Genomic DNA, 16,994 nt, shown 5'->3' with positions numbered 1-16,994 from the left:
AATGAAAGGGCTTATAACTTTAAGAGGAAATTCTTCAGTAATGAAAAAGTGGTCAGAAAAGTTTTGCCTAATAGTTCCCAGAGAGAGTGTGACATGTGTACATTTTGACCACAGAAGTTGTAATTTGGCAGCTGGAAGTGCTATTTGGAGTAAAATGAAGGCACACAAGTTGTAAGTAGCCACTCTCTATAAGAAGCAGCATTTGTGCAGAGTGGAGGCGCACGTTCCTCCATAAAATGATTTGTCTGTGTTTACTTAATGTCAGTTTGTGGATATGAGTTAGATAACTGAAAATGTTGAAATAAGAAAGTGTTCTTAACTAAATTAAAATTGTTTCAAAACTTGCAAAACCCTTGATTCAAGACCTACCCAGTGAGACCTTTAACGAAGCAGTTACATTTCATTTTGGCCACACAGTTCAGAGACATAACTATACTAAAATACGGGTTTCAGTGTATATAAAATTAGTGGGGTTTTTTTTATTAAAAGTTTTTAGTCTTAAAGGTAAGGCATGCATACTGTAGATAATTGGAAAATACAGAAATCAAGGGGAAAAATTCCTACAATCTCAGTAGCTTACACAACTATCATATGTAATTTTACTTATCTCCTCTTCACCTTAAATAGTCTCACCCACGGGTGAGCAAAGTACAGCCTGTGGGCCAGATCTATTTGCCACCTGTTTTTGAGTGAACTAAGAGTAGTTTTTACATTTTTAAATGTTTGAAAAAATGAATCAAAAGAAGAATAATATTTCATGATGTGAAAATTACATTAAATTCAAATTTCAGTGGTCATAAATACAGTTTTATTGGAAGATAGTCGTACTAATTCATTTACATATATTGTCTATGGCTGCTTTGGGACTTAAAACAGTAGAATTTTATAGTTACAGCAGAGAGCGTATGAACTACAAAGCATAAAATATTTATCCGACCCTTTACAGAAAAAGGTTTCTGAAACCTGGTCAAGTCTAAGCATTTGTTCATGTTATCCAGAAGTTTATAACTATAAATTATGTAGCATGTAATATTTCATTGAATGGCTATCACTTACTTAAATGTACTTCTTTTGTTGAATATAGGATTATTTCTGATTTTTTTGGTTATTATTAATATTAGAAACCTAATTATAAATGGAATTGTTGGATCAAGTAGTTTTAACCATTTAATTAAGACAGTTGCCAAGCTATAGTCCAAATGGTTCTATCAATTTATACAATCACTATCAATTTATGAGTGCCTGTTTTATAACGCCTTCACTACTATTTAGTGTCATAATTTTTTACATTCAATTTTGATTGGCAATAAACATCTCACTTTTCTTTCCATTTTTGTTACTATTGGGGTTACTGTTTTTCCATTTATTTGTTAATCAGTTGATTTTGACCTCCGTGAAATGCCAATTCATAAATTTAGTATTTTTAAAGATTAGAAAAACATGGAAAGAAAAATTTTAATGTTCAAAGCTTTTTCCTTATAATGCACACTCCAATTTATTTCCTTTTTCTACAGACAAGTAACAGTTTCTTGTGATTCCCTTTTCAGAAGGAAAATAGAGAAACGTATATGCATGTATCGGTTTATACCCATTTTTAAAATACAAGTGTTTTTTGTTTTCATACACACACACACTCATTGTTTTGAACATTCTTTTTTCACTTGCAACATGTTTCTACATCAGTACTTATGTATTTACCTCATTTTTCAAAATTGTCTAAGTCTCTTGTTGTGTCATACTTTACTTAAACAACAATTGGTTGATGGACCCTTTAGTTTCATGGAAAAAGTTATTTTCTAAAAAATGCTTCGACAGGGAGTCCTCTGGTGGTGCAGCTGGTTAAGGATCTAGCATTGTCTTTAGAAGCAGAAAAAATGCTTCGATGAATTAATCTGTATGTCCATCTTGTTTAGCTTTTGTGAGTGTAGCCATAGAAGAAGTACGTAGGAGTGCTATTGCTGGATCAAAGGGAGGCACAATTTTAACTTTGTTTTCCAGAAAGGTTGTACCAGCTCACAGCTCTGCCTGCATGGTAGGAACTTAGCTATTTCCCTCTCTTCTCAGCAGTGGGTATCATCAGAAATCTAATTTTTGGCCATCTGATTGGTGAAAACTAAGTTTTCATTGTCATGTTTGTTTGTTTTTTCTTTTTCTTTTTTGGCTGCCCCTTGTGGCATATGGAAGTTCCTGGGCCAGGGATCCAATCTGAGCCGGAACTGCAACCTATGCCACAGCTGTAGCAACTCTGGATCCTTAACCCACAGTGGAAACTCATGTCATGTTTTGTGTTGCATTTCTTTAATTATGAATGAGGTTTAGCTCTTTTTCATGTGTTTCTTTCTTACTATATTTTCCCATCCTGCACCAAGCAGCCAGTATGTATCTGAGGCAGAGATACATACTAGTTTCCTGATACCTATTTTCTCTTTCTTTCTTAGTAATAGAGTCCTCTCAATATTATTACACAGGCCATTCAGATATGGGGGAAAAAAAGCTACATTTCTCAGACTCCCCTAGAGCTAAGTTAGCCATGTGATTACTGTCCAATGGAAAGTATGCAAAAGTATTTTGCTTTGGGGAGTGTCGTTAAATCCAAATAATGGCACTTTCGCTCCTTCCTTCTTTCTTCTGGCTGGAATGCTGACATAATGGCTGGAGCTTGATCACCTGTTTTGGACCCTGAGGTAGAAGCCACATATTGAGGCTTTGGAGCCCAAGATAGAAGCAATCTGGATTCCTGATAGCTTCATGTAGCCATATCAGAGGGAGGTAAACTACCTTATTTAAGCCACCAACATTTTGGGCTTTCTGTTATAGTTGAACCCAGTGTTAATAAATAAACTATTTTGAATCTGTTTTCTAATTAGGCTCTTCTTTTCTTGATTTACATGAACCTTTTGTAAATTAAGTAAATCAATTTATGGCTATTATGTGTATTGCATATATTTTTATCATCTTGTCATTTCAGTTTTTCAATGGAATTTTTCTATATAGTATGCTTAAGTTTTTATTCAGTTTTTGTACCTTTTTAAATATACTTGAGTATGTGCATATATATTTACATTTCAGAATCTTTATGGATTGTTTAAATATATTTGCTTCTAAGATACAGGGGGAAAAATGGTCTCCTTTGCATTTTCTGGCCATTTCTGGTATTCTCTACCATGAGGTGTATCAGACTTACCAAGAAAGGAGCAGAGGGGAAGCACAGGGGTGCAAAGGAAAGTAGGAAAAGAAAGAACAAAAGCCATGTGGGAAAATTCTTTGACTTTTTTTTCCCAACCTCAATCATGTCAGGAAATCTAAATATCCAAGAGAAGAAAATGGAAATTGTTATCTTGTCAGCCACAAGACATTTTTAAAGTAATTTAAAATTAAAGTTTAAATGTTCTAGTGTAATTTAAAACTTCAGTGCTGAGTTTTATCTCTGAATATAACAACACATAAGATTCTTCGGTGAAAGGTCTAGAACTTTTATTTTATGTAAATGCTATAAAATCTATATACTTCAGTACATCGATATTCAAATGTTAGACTATAAGAAAATTATCAAAGAACATCTATTTTTTAACATCTACTGTAATCTATATGCTTTTATTTTCCTATTTCACAGAGATTTGTTGAGCCCTTTCTGTCTTTATGAAACAGCTCTGGATATAGATAAACCTGAGGCTATATCTTCTTTGGATCCATGGTGAGGTAGTGGCCAAGCATAAGATGAGAAGGAACATGGATCAAGTCACGTCCCTTTTCACCACTTACCAAGCTGTGCAACATGGAGCAGTTCATGCCACTCTTGTGAGCCCTAGTTCTTCAGCCATAAAATGAGAGTAATAATAGTACCTTCTCATTGAGTGGTTGTGAGAATTGAGATAATGCTTATGAAACTGAACCTAGCACAGTGCCTAACTTACATGCTCACTACATGCTACCATAATTAAAATTTTGAGAAGAGTATCAGTTATCAATCATCTTCTCAATTTCTCTTGAGGTGAATAGAATGAGAGGCAAAGGGGGAGCTACTGTATGTTATACATATATATGTATGTATATATATATTATTTCATGTAATTCTTATAACAACTCTACAAGGGGTTATTCATGTTACATGCAAGTCTATGTTACAGAAAGGACACAGGCTCACATAGGTTAAATAACTTGTCTGAGACCACATAGTTAATACCAGACAGACTCAAGTTTGGAAGCCTAGTTCTCTTCCACTTCAAAGTTCATATTCTTTCCACTATACCATGCTACATTTAATTGTGATATAATCTGCATATGCATGAAATAACCAAATATAAAACCAAAACCACGAGGTAATGACATGAGTGATTTGTTCATTCAGTTATCAATTAGAAGTCTTATTTATTTCCAGGTACTCTGCTAAGTGCTAGGAATACAAAATCATGAGTCCATTACATTAACTGCTCATAGTTTTATAGGGGAGATGTAACTACACAAATAAGTGAAAATAGAAAAATAAATGCTCGTGAAGGAATGCGAAAGTGTGATTGAATGTTGTAGCCAACTGTAGCTGGGGAAGGGTGGGGCAAGGATCTGGAAAGACCCCACAAAGAGGGAAACCTTGACAACGCCTGAAACGTGAAGAAGACATTTCACTCTACAAAGGGTAGAATTCTGTTGCAGACAGTGGACAGACTGGGGGCGGGTATAAGCTGTGGGAAATAATATTTACCAACTCACAAGTTCCATGTAACCAGATTATAGAATACAAGTGAAAAAATGCTAGATGAGGCTGGACAGGGAGGCAAAGAGCTTGTGAACCAGGCTGTAGACAGCTGTAACTACTTCACATGGCAAAGGGTGTGCCTGTTAGGAAGCCTGAAGACTCCAGGGCTTTAATCCAATTAATCTACCGCATTAACCACACGTAGTTGAGGCTTAGACTGAACCAGGTTGACTTAAGAGCTCTGGCTCTTTAACCAGTGCTGAGTGTCTGCTTAGGACTAAACTGTTTTGATGTGAATCAAGCTGGTTATTGACATCTTCTACTTGTCTTTTCTGATTTGTTTCTAGCTCAGTGATCACCCTTCCTTCTTAGTCTCTAGGAACCCAGACCTCTTAGGGTCCTCTTAGGTTGTTTTCTCTTTGTCTGGAGACTCCATCACAGTGCTTCACTGGCTCACATATCTCTGCCTGGCCTATCCTGATGTCACTGAGCTAAAGGGCCAAACCAGTCTGCACTAAGATTTAATGACTTGCAGTGAGAGGAACGCATAACATGTTTCTGCAGATTTGGTATTGGTAACTAAAAGTTAGAATTGATAACTACATGGAATGAATATTTAATGATGTGGTAGAAGGTATATATATATGTGTATGTGTGTATGTTTATATATATATACACATATACATATACATATAGCAAGTATGTATGTGTAGATGTATTTACCAGGTATATACATATGTGAGTATAGCTGGATAGAGAGAAAGAGATCTCAGGTATATAACTGAGCATTCCACAAGAGAAACTGTTGCATAATTATTGTCAGCTCTGTATAAACTGAGGCGTCCTATGATGCCAGCGCAACAGAACTGGAAAATAGGTAAAATTTGGTTAACTAACTTGAAGTATTTGAAAGGAAGAAAACTCTGTGATTCTGAGTACTGACACTCCAGTGGTAAGAACATATTAGGAGCTTCAGTAGAAATGGCAAGGGAGCTTCATTGTAAGGCCCTCTTGTGGGTACTTTGATTCCTTCGTCGGTTTATGTGGCGCTGCACACTCTACTTAAAATCAGTCAGTGATTTACAGAGCTTAAAACATCATCATGGAGGTCACAATAATAAAAAATGTATCACAGAATTTAATTGAATGTAACCGTATCATCTAAACTGTGGCTGATTTTGTTATCTACTTGTCTTTTTTTTTTTTTAAAGAACTATGTGCAATATGTATTCCTTCCTCTTAAGAATGGGCCATCTGTATCCCTTCAACATCTTAAGTATTATGTTTAGGAAACTCTGATTTCTGTTAACGTCATAGATAAAAGTTAGGCATATGTCATGCCAGGTTGCTATCATGGTGGACCTCTAGAACTTCAGAGCTGGAAGGGGTCTAGTTCTTCATTTTAATAAACAAGGAAAATGAGGTCTGGGTGGATTAATTCATTTGCCCAGATGACCCAGCTGGATTGTAACAGAACTGGAAGGAAACTATAGTCTTCTGATTTCCAGTCTAGTGTTCTTTTCACCATACTATGTGCCTAGCATAATCTCCTTGCAGTGCTGTTCAGGCTTACTACATCACATCACCTCTCATTTTTATAATACCAGATTCCAGAAGACTTAACTTGATCATAAATGCTTCACAAGAAACAAATGGCTTAGTGTCATTGTTTCAGAAGCCTTGATCTGCAAAGTGGCTTTGATATATAGACGATTTATTGAGTCATTACTTTAATATTACTCTAGCGCCTTATTTATTTTTATTGTTGAAAAACACTCAGTTTTTTTCAACAACTAAGATATTAAAGCCTTGAAAAATGGTTAATGGATATGTCTTAATTACTATGTTTCATAAGATTTTTTAAATGCAGAAATTTGGTAGACACATTCTGTATTGTGAATGTGTATTTAGCTGATGGACTGTAACAGTTCAAATGGAATCATTTACAGCTTATTGAGTAAATAAAAGTGCTTCCATAAAGACTCACATGACACCTAGCTTTTATTTCAGGTAACTAATTTCTCTTTTTAAAATAGCTTAAATTTGAACTTACATGAGAGACTACCAGAAAATCTCAGAAGTTAAGCAAAAGTAGCTTAAATGACCACAGATTTAAAATATAAGATCAAATGGTGAATATTATTTAACTGCCTTTTACTCTCTGTATTATATTAAAAGTGTTCTATATTTCTGAATATTATTTGTAACAAGAAAAATAGTTCATATTTACTTTTTGTTTTAACGTCCCATTTTCAAGTCATTTTCACTAGAATTTTTGCTGTGTTGTTTTTAAGCTATTAAGTGACTTTCAATCAAATTTTATCCCATTTCATGAGATTATTTTCTAGCAGTATATGAAGTATATACAGCAAGTGACCTCAGTAACAGAAAAAACAATTATTTTTATTTACACAAAAATAAGTCCCTTTATTTGATGGAGGACATACCTTTTGAATAGTGCAAGTCTTTAAGGAAATCTCTTCTCTTTTAGGTTATTTACCATGTTTAGGACATAAGGATAGAAAATGTATGCAAAAAGTGAGACTATGAATTGACATACTGGTGAAATACAAAATATCCCATTTCACAGTTATTTAGTCGAAACATATTACATTAGATAAAAATATACTTTTGGACAACATGGTGGAAAATGGACATATTAAAAAGTAAGAAGAGAAAAGGCAAAAGAGGGGCACCTTTGTAGAATGCAAGATCCACTGAACATATTAAGTTAGAGACCTTCCCTAAAGGATGATCTACCTAATGTGTAATGTGTTAGGTTGATGGACTCATAAGAACGGAAAAAGAAACTTCAAGTACAGAATATAGATTTGAGTAAATTATGTATATATATCTAACATTGCAAAACAGGAGTGTTTGGTCAGTTTTGCACAGTTACCTTTCTCTAGTCTAAAGCATCAAGAAGAAAATGCCCTCAGAGAATATCTGACCTTCCTTGATCTGATTCTGCACACTCTTCTCTTTCATATATAGTTTTCTTAGACCAGAACTTGAAATATAAAGATGTAACAGCAAACTTTTGAAGCCTTGCCTGTCCATATTCTTTTATCATAATAAATAGTGCAGTTGCTCTGAGTCTTATTAAGAAGAGAATCAGGTCCCACCATCTCCTGCTCTTCTATTATCCTCTTACTGCCAGGTCTGGCAGAATCAGTTAGTAGATGGCACTGTATTCTTTACAGCAACAAAATCAATCAAGAAATAACACTGCCAATCCAGACACACGGCTAAAAAAAAAAAAAAAACAAAACAAAAAACAAAAAACAAAAAAACCCCCAGAAAAACCAAAGGTAGTTCTAGCAGCAGGAAAAATGCATATTATACAGCTTCAGCCTCTGATGTAATCAAATGCCTTTGTTCTGGTTCTGAGCTGATATGCTCAGGCCCAGCATTTAGGTTCTTATCACTGCTGCTGGTCAGGGTCAGTACATGATCTCAGAATTTCTTTTCCTTCCACAAGGATAAGTTAACCTTTCCTTCATAAAGCCATTCAAGTGGCCATTTTTTTTTTTTTTAACTTCCATCATAAAAAGAGATGATTTCCGTCAGCTGTAGGCTTGCAGTGGAGTATCAAGAAATCAAAAGAACAGAGATCAAAGAAAATTGCTGAACTAGGTATTAGATACAACCATTGATTTTTCTCCAGTTGTAGTTTTAAAAAATCCACAAAAATGGCAACGCATACAACAGTTGAATTCCTGATACTTTCCTAAAGCTAGAGATAGCTTCCCTCTTGTTTCCACATGTAGAAACGGTTTTGTATAACATGACATGATAAAGCAGATCCTTAGAGTTCACGCTATTTTGTTGTCGAAACCATAAGAGAATCTACTACAAAGATATTTTTCTAAAAAACTCGGTAATATGAAATGTGGTTTTTAGTGGAGACACTTATGACTAGATTTATTATCTCAGCAACATGCATTTATTTGCTGGGAATCTGGAAAATTCTGACATACAATTGATCACTGTTTTTCTACTATCTATAAATGCTATAATACCTATCTGCTTCATAGGTGAGATTTCATTTATGTTAAATGTTAACTACTAATTACTGATGTTACTTAAGGCTTAAATTATAGATTGATGAAGATATTAATTCTCTTTTCAAGTACTTTGTGTGGATTTCTTACATTTGATTTCCAACAGTTTCTAGATAGTTGTACTGCTTTATAATACGGGATAAATTGTTTTCATGTTGCAGTTCCATATTTTGACATATGATTTCCAAGTACTTATAATAGAACAGTCTTTATTAAAACAGGGTGGTGGCAAAATTATAGAAGGTCAAAACAAAACATTCATCTCACTGGCATTTTATGCTAGTGTGCTGTTTTCTAGAGGGCACTAGGATTGACTTATTTTTCTTTGTGTTATATTTTTCAATTATATAAGTCAGACTGATAACTTAAAAAATATAAAATATTCATAGTTAATTTTCTAAGCAGTTTATGCTCTCCCATTTGTAGAGCATATATTATAATGCATAATGAAATAAACATTATTAGCATTGGTTTCTATAATTTGCCAGTGGATAGAATCTGAGGTAAAAATGCCTGATTTTATTGACTTTGATTCAATAACTTTATAAGAGTGTTACACAAAGTTTTAGTGTCTAGTATTTAGGCAGACTCCTGATGTCCTGACAAGTTTATAACATAGAACAAATAAGAGGTTCAGTTACAACTTGGAAAATAATTTAATATTTATGTATTATCATATATATTATTTAAGTGGCAGTTTCCACCCCATTTCATATTTCAGTGACTCTTAGTCCACTTCTGTGTTTATGGTTTTAGATTCTGTTTAATAAGAGTTTTCAATTCTATGTTTATTGTTCTTCTTTTTTTTTATATCATAGACAGGATCACGAGACCATTCAAATCTCTCCATTCCTTCAAGAGCTGCTCTTCCTGCTGACACAATTGATGTTGGAGATTTTTTGCCTTTGAAAGCTGAACTTGATACAACTTACACTTTCTTAAAGGAGACACTTATAAATCCCATGCCCCTGACATCATCTCACTCCTCTCCAGTGACTCTGTCTGCTGCCACCAAGAGACCAACTCAGATTGGATTATGACTTTATAAAATAAAAGGGGTGCAAGGAGAGTTAACAGTACAATTAAAATTGTCTTGAAGGGGGATTTTCTTATCAGTTGAATTTTGTTTCAGCACAAGTGGTAGTGGGTTTTTAAAAATTGAGTGATATCTTGATGTGTGCAGGTATCTGTGTCTCCTTGAATAATGAAATAACAAACTTTTTCTCCCTCTAAGTTTTATTTATTATCACCGTTGCTCATTTTTATGTAACATATTTTTAAATGTTAAAGAATGACACATTTTGGGTAATTTCCTTCAGACTTAAAAAAATCAATAAGCCATTTTAGTCTCTATCTATCAAAGTTGTTTCATACTTGTCTATTTTAAAGCAGGACTGCAATACTTTAATAGGATTGAGAGAGCTATTTGAAATGTATGCCAATGATTCCTGTCATTTCATGGCAGCCCTGCCATGGTTCACTGAGCCCCCTCTTCTCTCTTGTCAGCTCAACTGAAGACAAGCATTTAGTTGCAAACTTTAAGCAGGTTGTGCAAAACAGAAATGATGTGACTGCTTCTCCTCCTGCACAATAATGTCACTCCTGGTCAATGTGAGAAGGTCAGGTCGCTCCTTGTAAAGCTACATGATACCACTTGCCCATTTGAACAAGTTAAGTTAACTGCTGAATCTGGTCCCTGCAGGCATTGAAAACTCATCCTTTTATCAAGTCTGTATTTGATAAGAAAGTAGAGCAGTTGTGCTGGGAAGATTTCTGTGGTGTGTTTAGGCACTTTTTAAGGACAGTTCCCGCTCCAGTACAGCAGGTAATATATTTAGTATAAGCTGGAAAACTTCAAGGTAATGACTGTTTTGACCTTCAAAAGAGACTCCTTTTTTGTTTTTGTTGTTGGTAGGACCCAAGAGTGACGCCCATCTTTGATGCTGACAGAATTTAAAACAAGGCCATTGCCCTGCATTTTCTGCCTTGTAGCACACAAAAGTAAAATTGTATGTCAGGCCGAGATGTCGGGGAGCTGACAAGATGCCCCAGTGACATTTCAGCTAGAAAGAGCAAGTGTCTTGCAACCAAGTGGTCAAATATCAAATAATAGGTCAAGCAGGAAGGAGCTGAGTTCTAACCACAAAGAGGTTTCTGGTAACTTACTTGACAAGCTTTTGGGCGCTTTGTGGCTTGACAAAGTGATGTTCTGTTGGGTATCGCTAGACAGACTGTTCTTTATCGCCTTCAGAAGATCAGACATTGACATTGATTAAACTCTTTAACCCTTAAAGGTTAAATCCTTGCAGTTTGCATCATGGTAAGTGAAGAACAAAAGAATATTTGTAATATATATTTGTTTTTGTCTTAATTATTTAACTCCCCAGTGGTATTAACTTCTGATGTGAACTGTACTTTTAGACAAAGAGTTTTGATACAAAAATCCATCTTTTATAATTATTTCTTATTATGGAGTTCTTCATTATGGATACATTAGAAAATAACTGTATGTATTATGGAATTTATATTATCTTAACTTTACAATGACATTTAATTCAAATGTACCCAACCTCTTAAGTATTTCTTATTGGCCTTGGTACATAAAATTGGTATACTATTTATGTTATTAGCCAAATTAACCAAGTGGTTTATACCATCTGAGATAACATAGCGCTATTATTGTCATACTTTGTAGCAATACTGTTTCTTATCATACTGGGCCAATATAAGCATTATATAAATCTTCAGAAAGCTGTTTATGTGAAGTAAAATTACACCTTTAACCAAATTTCTCTTAATTTTTTCCTTGCAATTCTTTTTACGAACCAGTCTGGGTTTTGAATACTAGAGAGTATGCCCTGTGTAATGCAATGTAACATGTATGAAAGTCAACTTGCAAATTTATTGTAACACAGAAAACACTATTGATTGTTTTTATACAGATCATAGGACAGTTTTTGCACATCCTATACAGTGATTTATATAAATATGCAGTGACCAATCACTGCATATTTGAGATCTATTTCATGTTGGCAAGAACGGTTGCTCTGTTTCTGCACATCCTATACAGTGATTAAGATATTGTCCATATAGAAATCAAAACAACTTTTTAGTTCAAGTGACATCATTGAGTGAGATGCCAATTCTCACACTGTAGGAAGAATGTTACCTGATATCACTTACATGTCTGGGGTGTGTGTGTGTTGAATCTGTTTCCAGATCCTAGTAATTTTAGGGGGGAAAACACTTCTGTAAACTTCCCCTTGACCAGACCTTGGTCTTCCTGCCTTTATTAATGGGATAACACCAGAAATAAATATATATGCCTCTGCATATATTTGAGTATCTGATTTTACAGATACATTTTATCCAATGCATTCTGAACTATAAATTTAAAACAATTATTAAACCAAATCAAAGCATGTCACATTTATAACCAACGAGATGCTAAAGGCTATGGAGACTGAAGGATGAGCCTTCGGAGTGATCATTAGTATTCACTACCAAATATAGTAATTTTTATACCACATGCTTTTTTTTTCCCAGAAGTCAGACTCAGCAGGAGGAGAAGATTTAATGACATATCCTATGGAGATCTGAGAAACTCTGGACTGCTTCTGAGCACCTCAGTGACCAATCGCTGCATATTTGAGATCTGTGTTGTGTTGGCAAGGACGGTTGCTCTATCAGCTTCCTTACATTCTTAAGAATGATGTATAAAGTAGACTTTTCTTAGGAGAATGGCTTCAAATATTTTTGGAGAGGAAAGGAAGTTTTACTTTACACCTTAGTATATGGGTTTTCTTACCTTCTGTGATCTAGAAAAAATATCTGTATTATCCATCACTATCAAAGGGATTCTTACTGTTTTGATACCTAAGTCGTATTTATTGGCGCTTTCCCATCATTTTTGACATAAACGTTTTAGAATGACATACACAAATGCAGAGAAATGCAGGAAATTGGAAGAATTGCCAATTCTCTGATAATTTAATGACATAAGTAAATAAACTCAACTAGTAGAATAATAACTTTAATTTACCAAATGTCTGACTCTTATTAAACTTGGCAGCACTATTTATTCTATTTATTTCACATTTATAATATATGCTGCTATCAAGTGCCTAATGAGATCATTATTATTTCATGTTACTTTATTTACCAGTTATATCTGAATTCATTCCATAGACAACACTGAACAATAGTAAATTGATCTTATTTTTACTATGCAGTTTTTATAGTCAAGTTTTCTAATATAAAGGGTAAAAAGTAACCAATATTTATTAAGCAACTATTCCATGCTAGCTATTATAGCAAAACTCTAATATTCTCACAATAAACCTCTTAGGTATTCATCTTGTAGGTGAATAATTGAGCATCTAAGATGTTAAGTGTTTGACTGCCTAAAATCACACAGAAACTAGTAATTAGTAAGCCCATGTCATTTCCACTTTGCTAGGCCTTCCTAGAATTCCAGAAGTAATTAGCAGTCTTTAAGGAGAACAAAAAATTTTATAAATATTCCTAGTTAGGAATAATTTTCAGAATTATGTTTTGGTTTGAAATCTACACCACTTATCTTTTGACTAGACAAAATGAAACAAATCCACCCATTTGTGTGACTTGTAATGGGAAGAATAGTGATGTTTGTACCTATATCTCAAAGGAACCAGTGCTCTGTGGTACTATGCTCAGTGTCTCTAGCTTGGGCTCGGAGACTACATGGACCCTCTCAGCACAGACCCTCAGTTGAAGGATATTGGAGAAAGCCAGCCTGACCAAGCCGGAACTTCCCAATGGAACGTAATGACATCCGGTGAGTAAAGCTGGTCAAAAAAGCATTAACATGTGTACCTCCTAGACTGGAGATGGGGATTTTAAAATATATTTTTTGGGACTGATGTGGTAGACTGAATAATGGCCCCAAAGATAACCCTGTCCTAATCCTTGGAACTGGTGATGTTACCTTATATGGCAAAGGGTCTTTGCAGATGTGATTAAGAGTCTTGTGATGGGACATTACCCTGGATAAGCTAGGTGGGCCCTAAATGCAGTCACAAATGTCCTTATAGGAGAGGGAGGCAGAGGATATTTGACTGCAGAAGGAAAAGTTGATGTGATAATAATGGAGGCAGAGATTGGAGCAAAGGCTTTGAGGATGGAGGACAGAGCTGTGAGCTAAGGAGTCAAGGACTGCAAGAAGCTAAAAAAGGCCAAGAAACAGATTCTCCTCTCAAGGGTCCAGAAAGGTAAGAGAATTAACTTGTGTTGTTTTAAACCACAAGTTTGTTACAGCAGCCATGGGAAACTAATATGATCAGTGAACTTTCAGTGTTTTTGTTGAAAGCCTAGTACCTTAACCTTTTAATATTTGCTAACAGAAAAAAAAAAGCATTTTTTCTTTTATTTTATCTTGATCGGTTGCCTCCATAATTTGAAATTCCCATTTTTTTTTTTTTTTTTTAGGTTTCTATTTTATACTCCTGGCTTCTGAATATAATAAGTAGTGATGGCACAATTGGGAAATTCTGTTGCCATCATTTTTGATAATTTTAAGTTAACTTGTGATTTCAATGTGTATTCTAATATCTACAGTTTTAATAAGGTATCATGCTTTAAATGTATCAGGTTTATTTTAAAAATCTTTTTATTTGATTTCCTCTCTTGTTGGCATATTTTTATAGCTTTCTTACAAAAGAAATTCAAACTTGCAATGATTTATGTTAATCATAGCTTAAAATAATGATTTGGAATTTGTAAATCATAGCTTAAATGGGCCAGATCATTTTTCTTTACTATTTACCCACAAGATCAACATATGTCCCTGGTCATTTATCCATGCTTTTTATTATAATTTAAGTGCAAGAATTTTAGTAATTGCCACAAATAATGAAATCTTCAAGAATTTTTATTGTATAATATTTGAGTATGTTTTATATTTGCTTTGGTGAAATCATATAGTTTTTAAAAAATGGTCTAGTTCAATGAGAGCAATTTTAATGGAAAAGATTGTGTTCAATATAATGAAACCATAATATCGCAGACCTAAACCAAGAATGTTAACATATTTCAAGTATAGAAAAAACAAAAGCAAACAAATAAAAAAACTCCAAGTTTTGTAAGGAACACATCCATCCCTCCTGGTTAAATGAGACATAAGTATGTACATTTACGTAATGGTAGAAGTGCGTCATCTTTTCTCTTGAACTTTAGTAATGTATTATGTCTCTTTTCTGGCTGTGGAATGTGTTGTCATACCCAGTTATCAGATGTCCTAGGAGTTCCTACCATGGGTGCTTATGTATTTCCTCTGAACCACTCGCTGCAGAAGCCTTTCTGGTTTGTTTGTTTTAAGTAGAGCTGATTCCCAAACAGGTCTCCCAAGCTGTATCTTCTGTGAAAATTAAATTTCCATTGACATCTTAAATGGAAAAATTTGTTCATAATCTTTGTAGTAGTGAGACCTAATTGATATTGCATGCTGTAAATTGTAAAATATCTGGATACAGCATGAGGAGATAACTCAAAACAGAGTTTTGTTCTTTCCTCCAAATTATCTTGTGTGTGGGTTAGAAGCTCAAGCATAGGTTTTTTCAAGTACTGACCTTAATGCTGGTCATGCAGTAGAAGCCCCAGGTAGGTTTTGAAAACTACTGGGTTAATGTTATCTGAAGACAGTTTTTTTTTTTTTTTTTTTTTTTTTGGTGATTTAATTGAGTCATGCTTCATTGTCTTTTATTGCATGTTAATGCCAGCGAAATGCTGATTGTTGACAGAGTCCTTCCAGTGAAGCGGCTCCAGAAATGTTGTGCTGCAGTAGGAAACTCTGTAAAATAAAGTCTTATTTAAATCTGAAGGAGACTCAGCTGACAGGTTAAGAGCTACCAGATATTCATAAATATTCACTAATGACGAGACTATATGGGGAACTACCTATTTTCAATAGATCCCGTCTACATTTGGGGGTATTTATGTAAGAGAGAATGGAAGCATATTGAATGCCTCATCAAGAACACCATACAAGAAGTAAATATAGATGAGGATATCTCGCTTTTGCCTTTTTTTCATTCAGAAATAAGCAAAATATATTTCTCTTTACTTTCTCTAAGTTCACTTCTGGTCTGAAAGTAAGAGGCTTTCCTAGTAAAACTGTGCATGGACAGCTCTGGAACCTGACTACTCCCTGAAAATCATTTAGGACCTGAGGTATAAAGACAACAGTTCATTCTAGTGACCTTGATGTACAGCTGACTATTGAATTCACTGTGAGTGCATTTATGGTTACAGAAGCACCACCTGTGATTAAACTTAAGTTTTCTTCTGGGCTAGGGAGAAATTCTAAATATGTACTGAGGAAACTAGAGAGATATTCCTGTGAAGCAGAGTTCACATTTCACAGTTAGAATTCAAATTGTGCTTTCAGGCAATTAATGGTGGTGATGTTCTTACTGAAGTGTGCCTGGGTCCAAGACTCCTTGAAGAGCACAGAGGGCTGCCCAGCAAGTGCACCTTCAGAGGGCACCAACCACAGCATGGTTGCAACCTGCAGCGCTGTATGTAATAGCCTGGCATGTGGATGCCATGATCAGCTCCAAAGCCGCTGAATAATCTGTAGGGCTTCATACTCTTTATTCAATAGGGAGGCAGAATCCCTGTTCTCCATAAGAGAAACTCTCGAGGTTGTCTGACACAGTCTTCCCTGAATATTAATCAGAATAGAAAGCTTGGAGTTCCTGTTGTGGCTCAGCGGGTTAAGGACTTGACACTGTGAGGATATGGGTTCGATCCCTGGCCTCACTCAGTGGGTTCAGGATCTGGTGTTGCTGCAAGTTGCATCATAGGTCACAGATGCAGCTTGGATCCAGTGTTGCCGTGGCTCTGGTGTAGGCCCCAGGAACTTCTATGTGCCACAGGTGCGGCAATAAAACAAAAAACAAACAAAAAAAGCGTAGAAAGTCTGTGTCCCTTTATCACTAAATAACTTTTGCAATTGACAATCACACATTGACTGAGTTTACCCACTTCGTAATTCAAATAAGGCTTCAAACACTTAGATCACATGATCGTCTTTAAAAAAATTACAGTCCTACTGGAATATAATTCACAATTCATACAGTTCCCTCCATAGTTTTCAGAGTATTCCAAGGATGTGAAACCATTACCACATTTTCATCTCCCCAGAGAAGAGCTCCATACCCACTGGCAGTCACTCTCTAGTCCTCATGAGTCCTGCCTCT

General features: G+C 35.0%; 1 protein-coding gene across 1 annotated transcript in view; it reads left to right on the top strand.

Annotated features, from left to right (window-relative positions):
* Window positions 1–15,427, top strand: part of CCDC171 (coiled-coil domain containing 171) — a 354,732-nt gene extending 339,305 nt beyond the window's left edge. Inside the window, exon 27 of the mRNA XM_021063474.1 lies at window positions 9,576–15,427. Within this exon, the coding sequence (XP_020919133.1) occupies window positions 9,576–9,797 (222 nt within the window). The 3' untranslated portion in view covers window positions 9,798–15,427. The remainder of the gene's footprint in view (window positions 1–9,575) is intronic.

This window comes from Sus scrofa, chromosome 1, assembly GCF_000003025.6.
Source record: "Sus scrofa isolate TJ Tabasco breed Duroc chromosome 1, Sscrofa11.1, whole genome shotgun sequence".
NCBI classification, from domain to species: domain Eukaryota; kingdom Metazoa; phylum Chordata; class Mammalia; order Artiodactyla; family Suidae; genus Sus; species Sus scrofa.
Note: the sequence above shows the minus strand (reverse complement) of the source record. Positions and strands in the feature narration are given on the sequence as shown.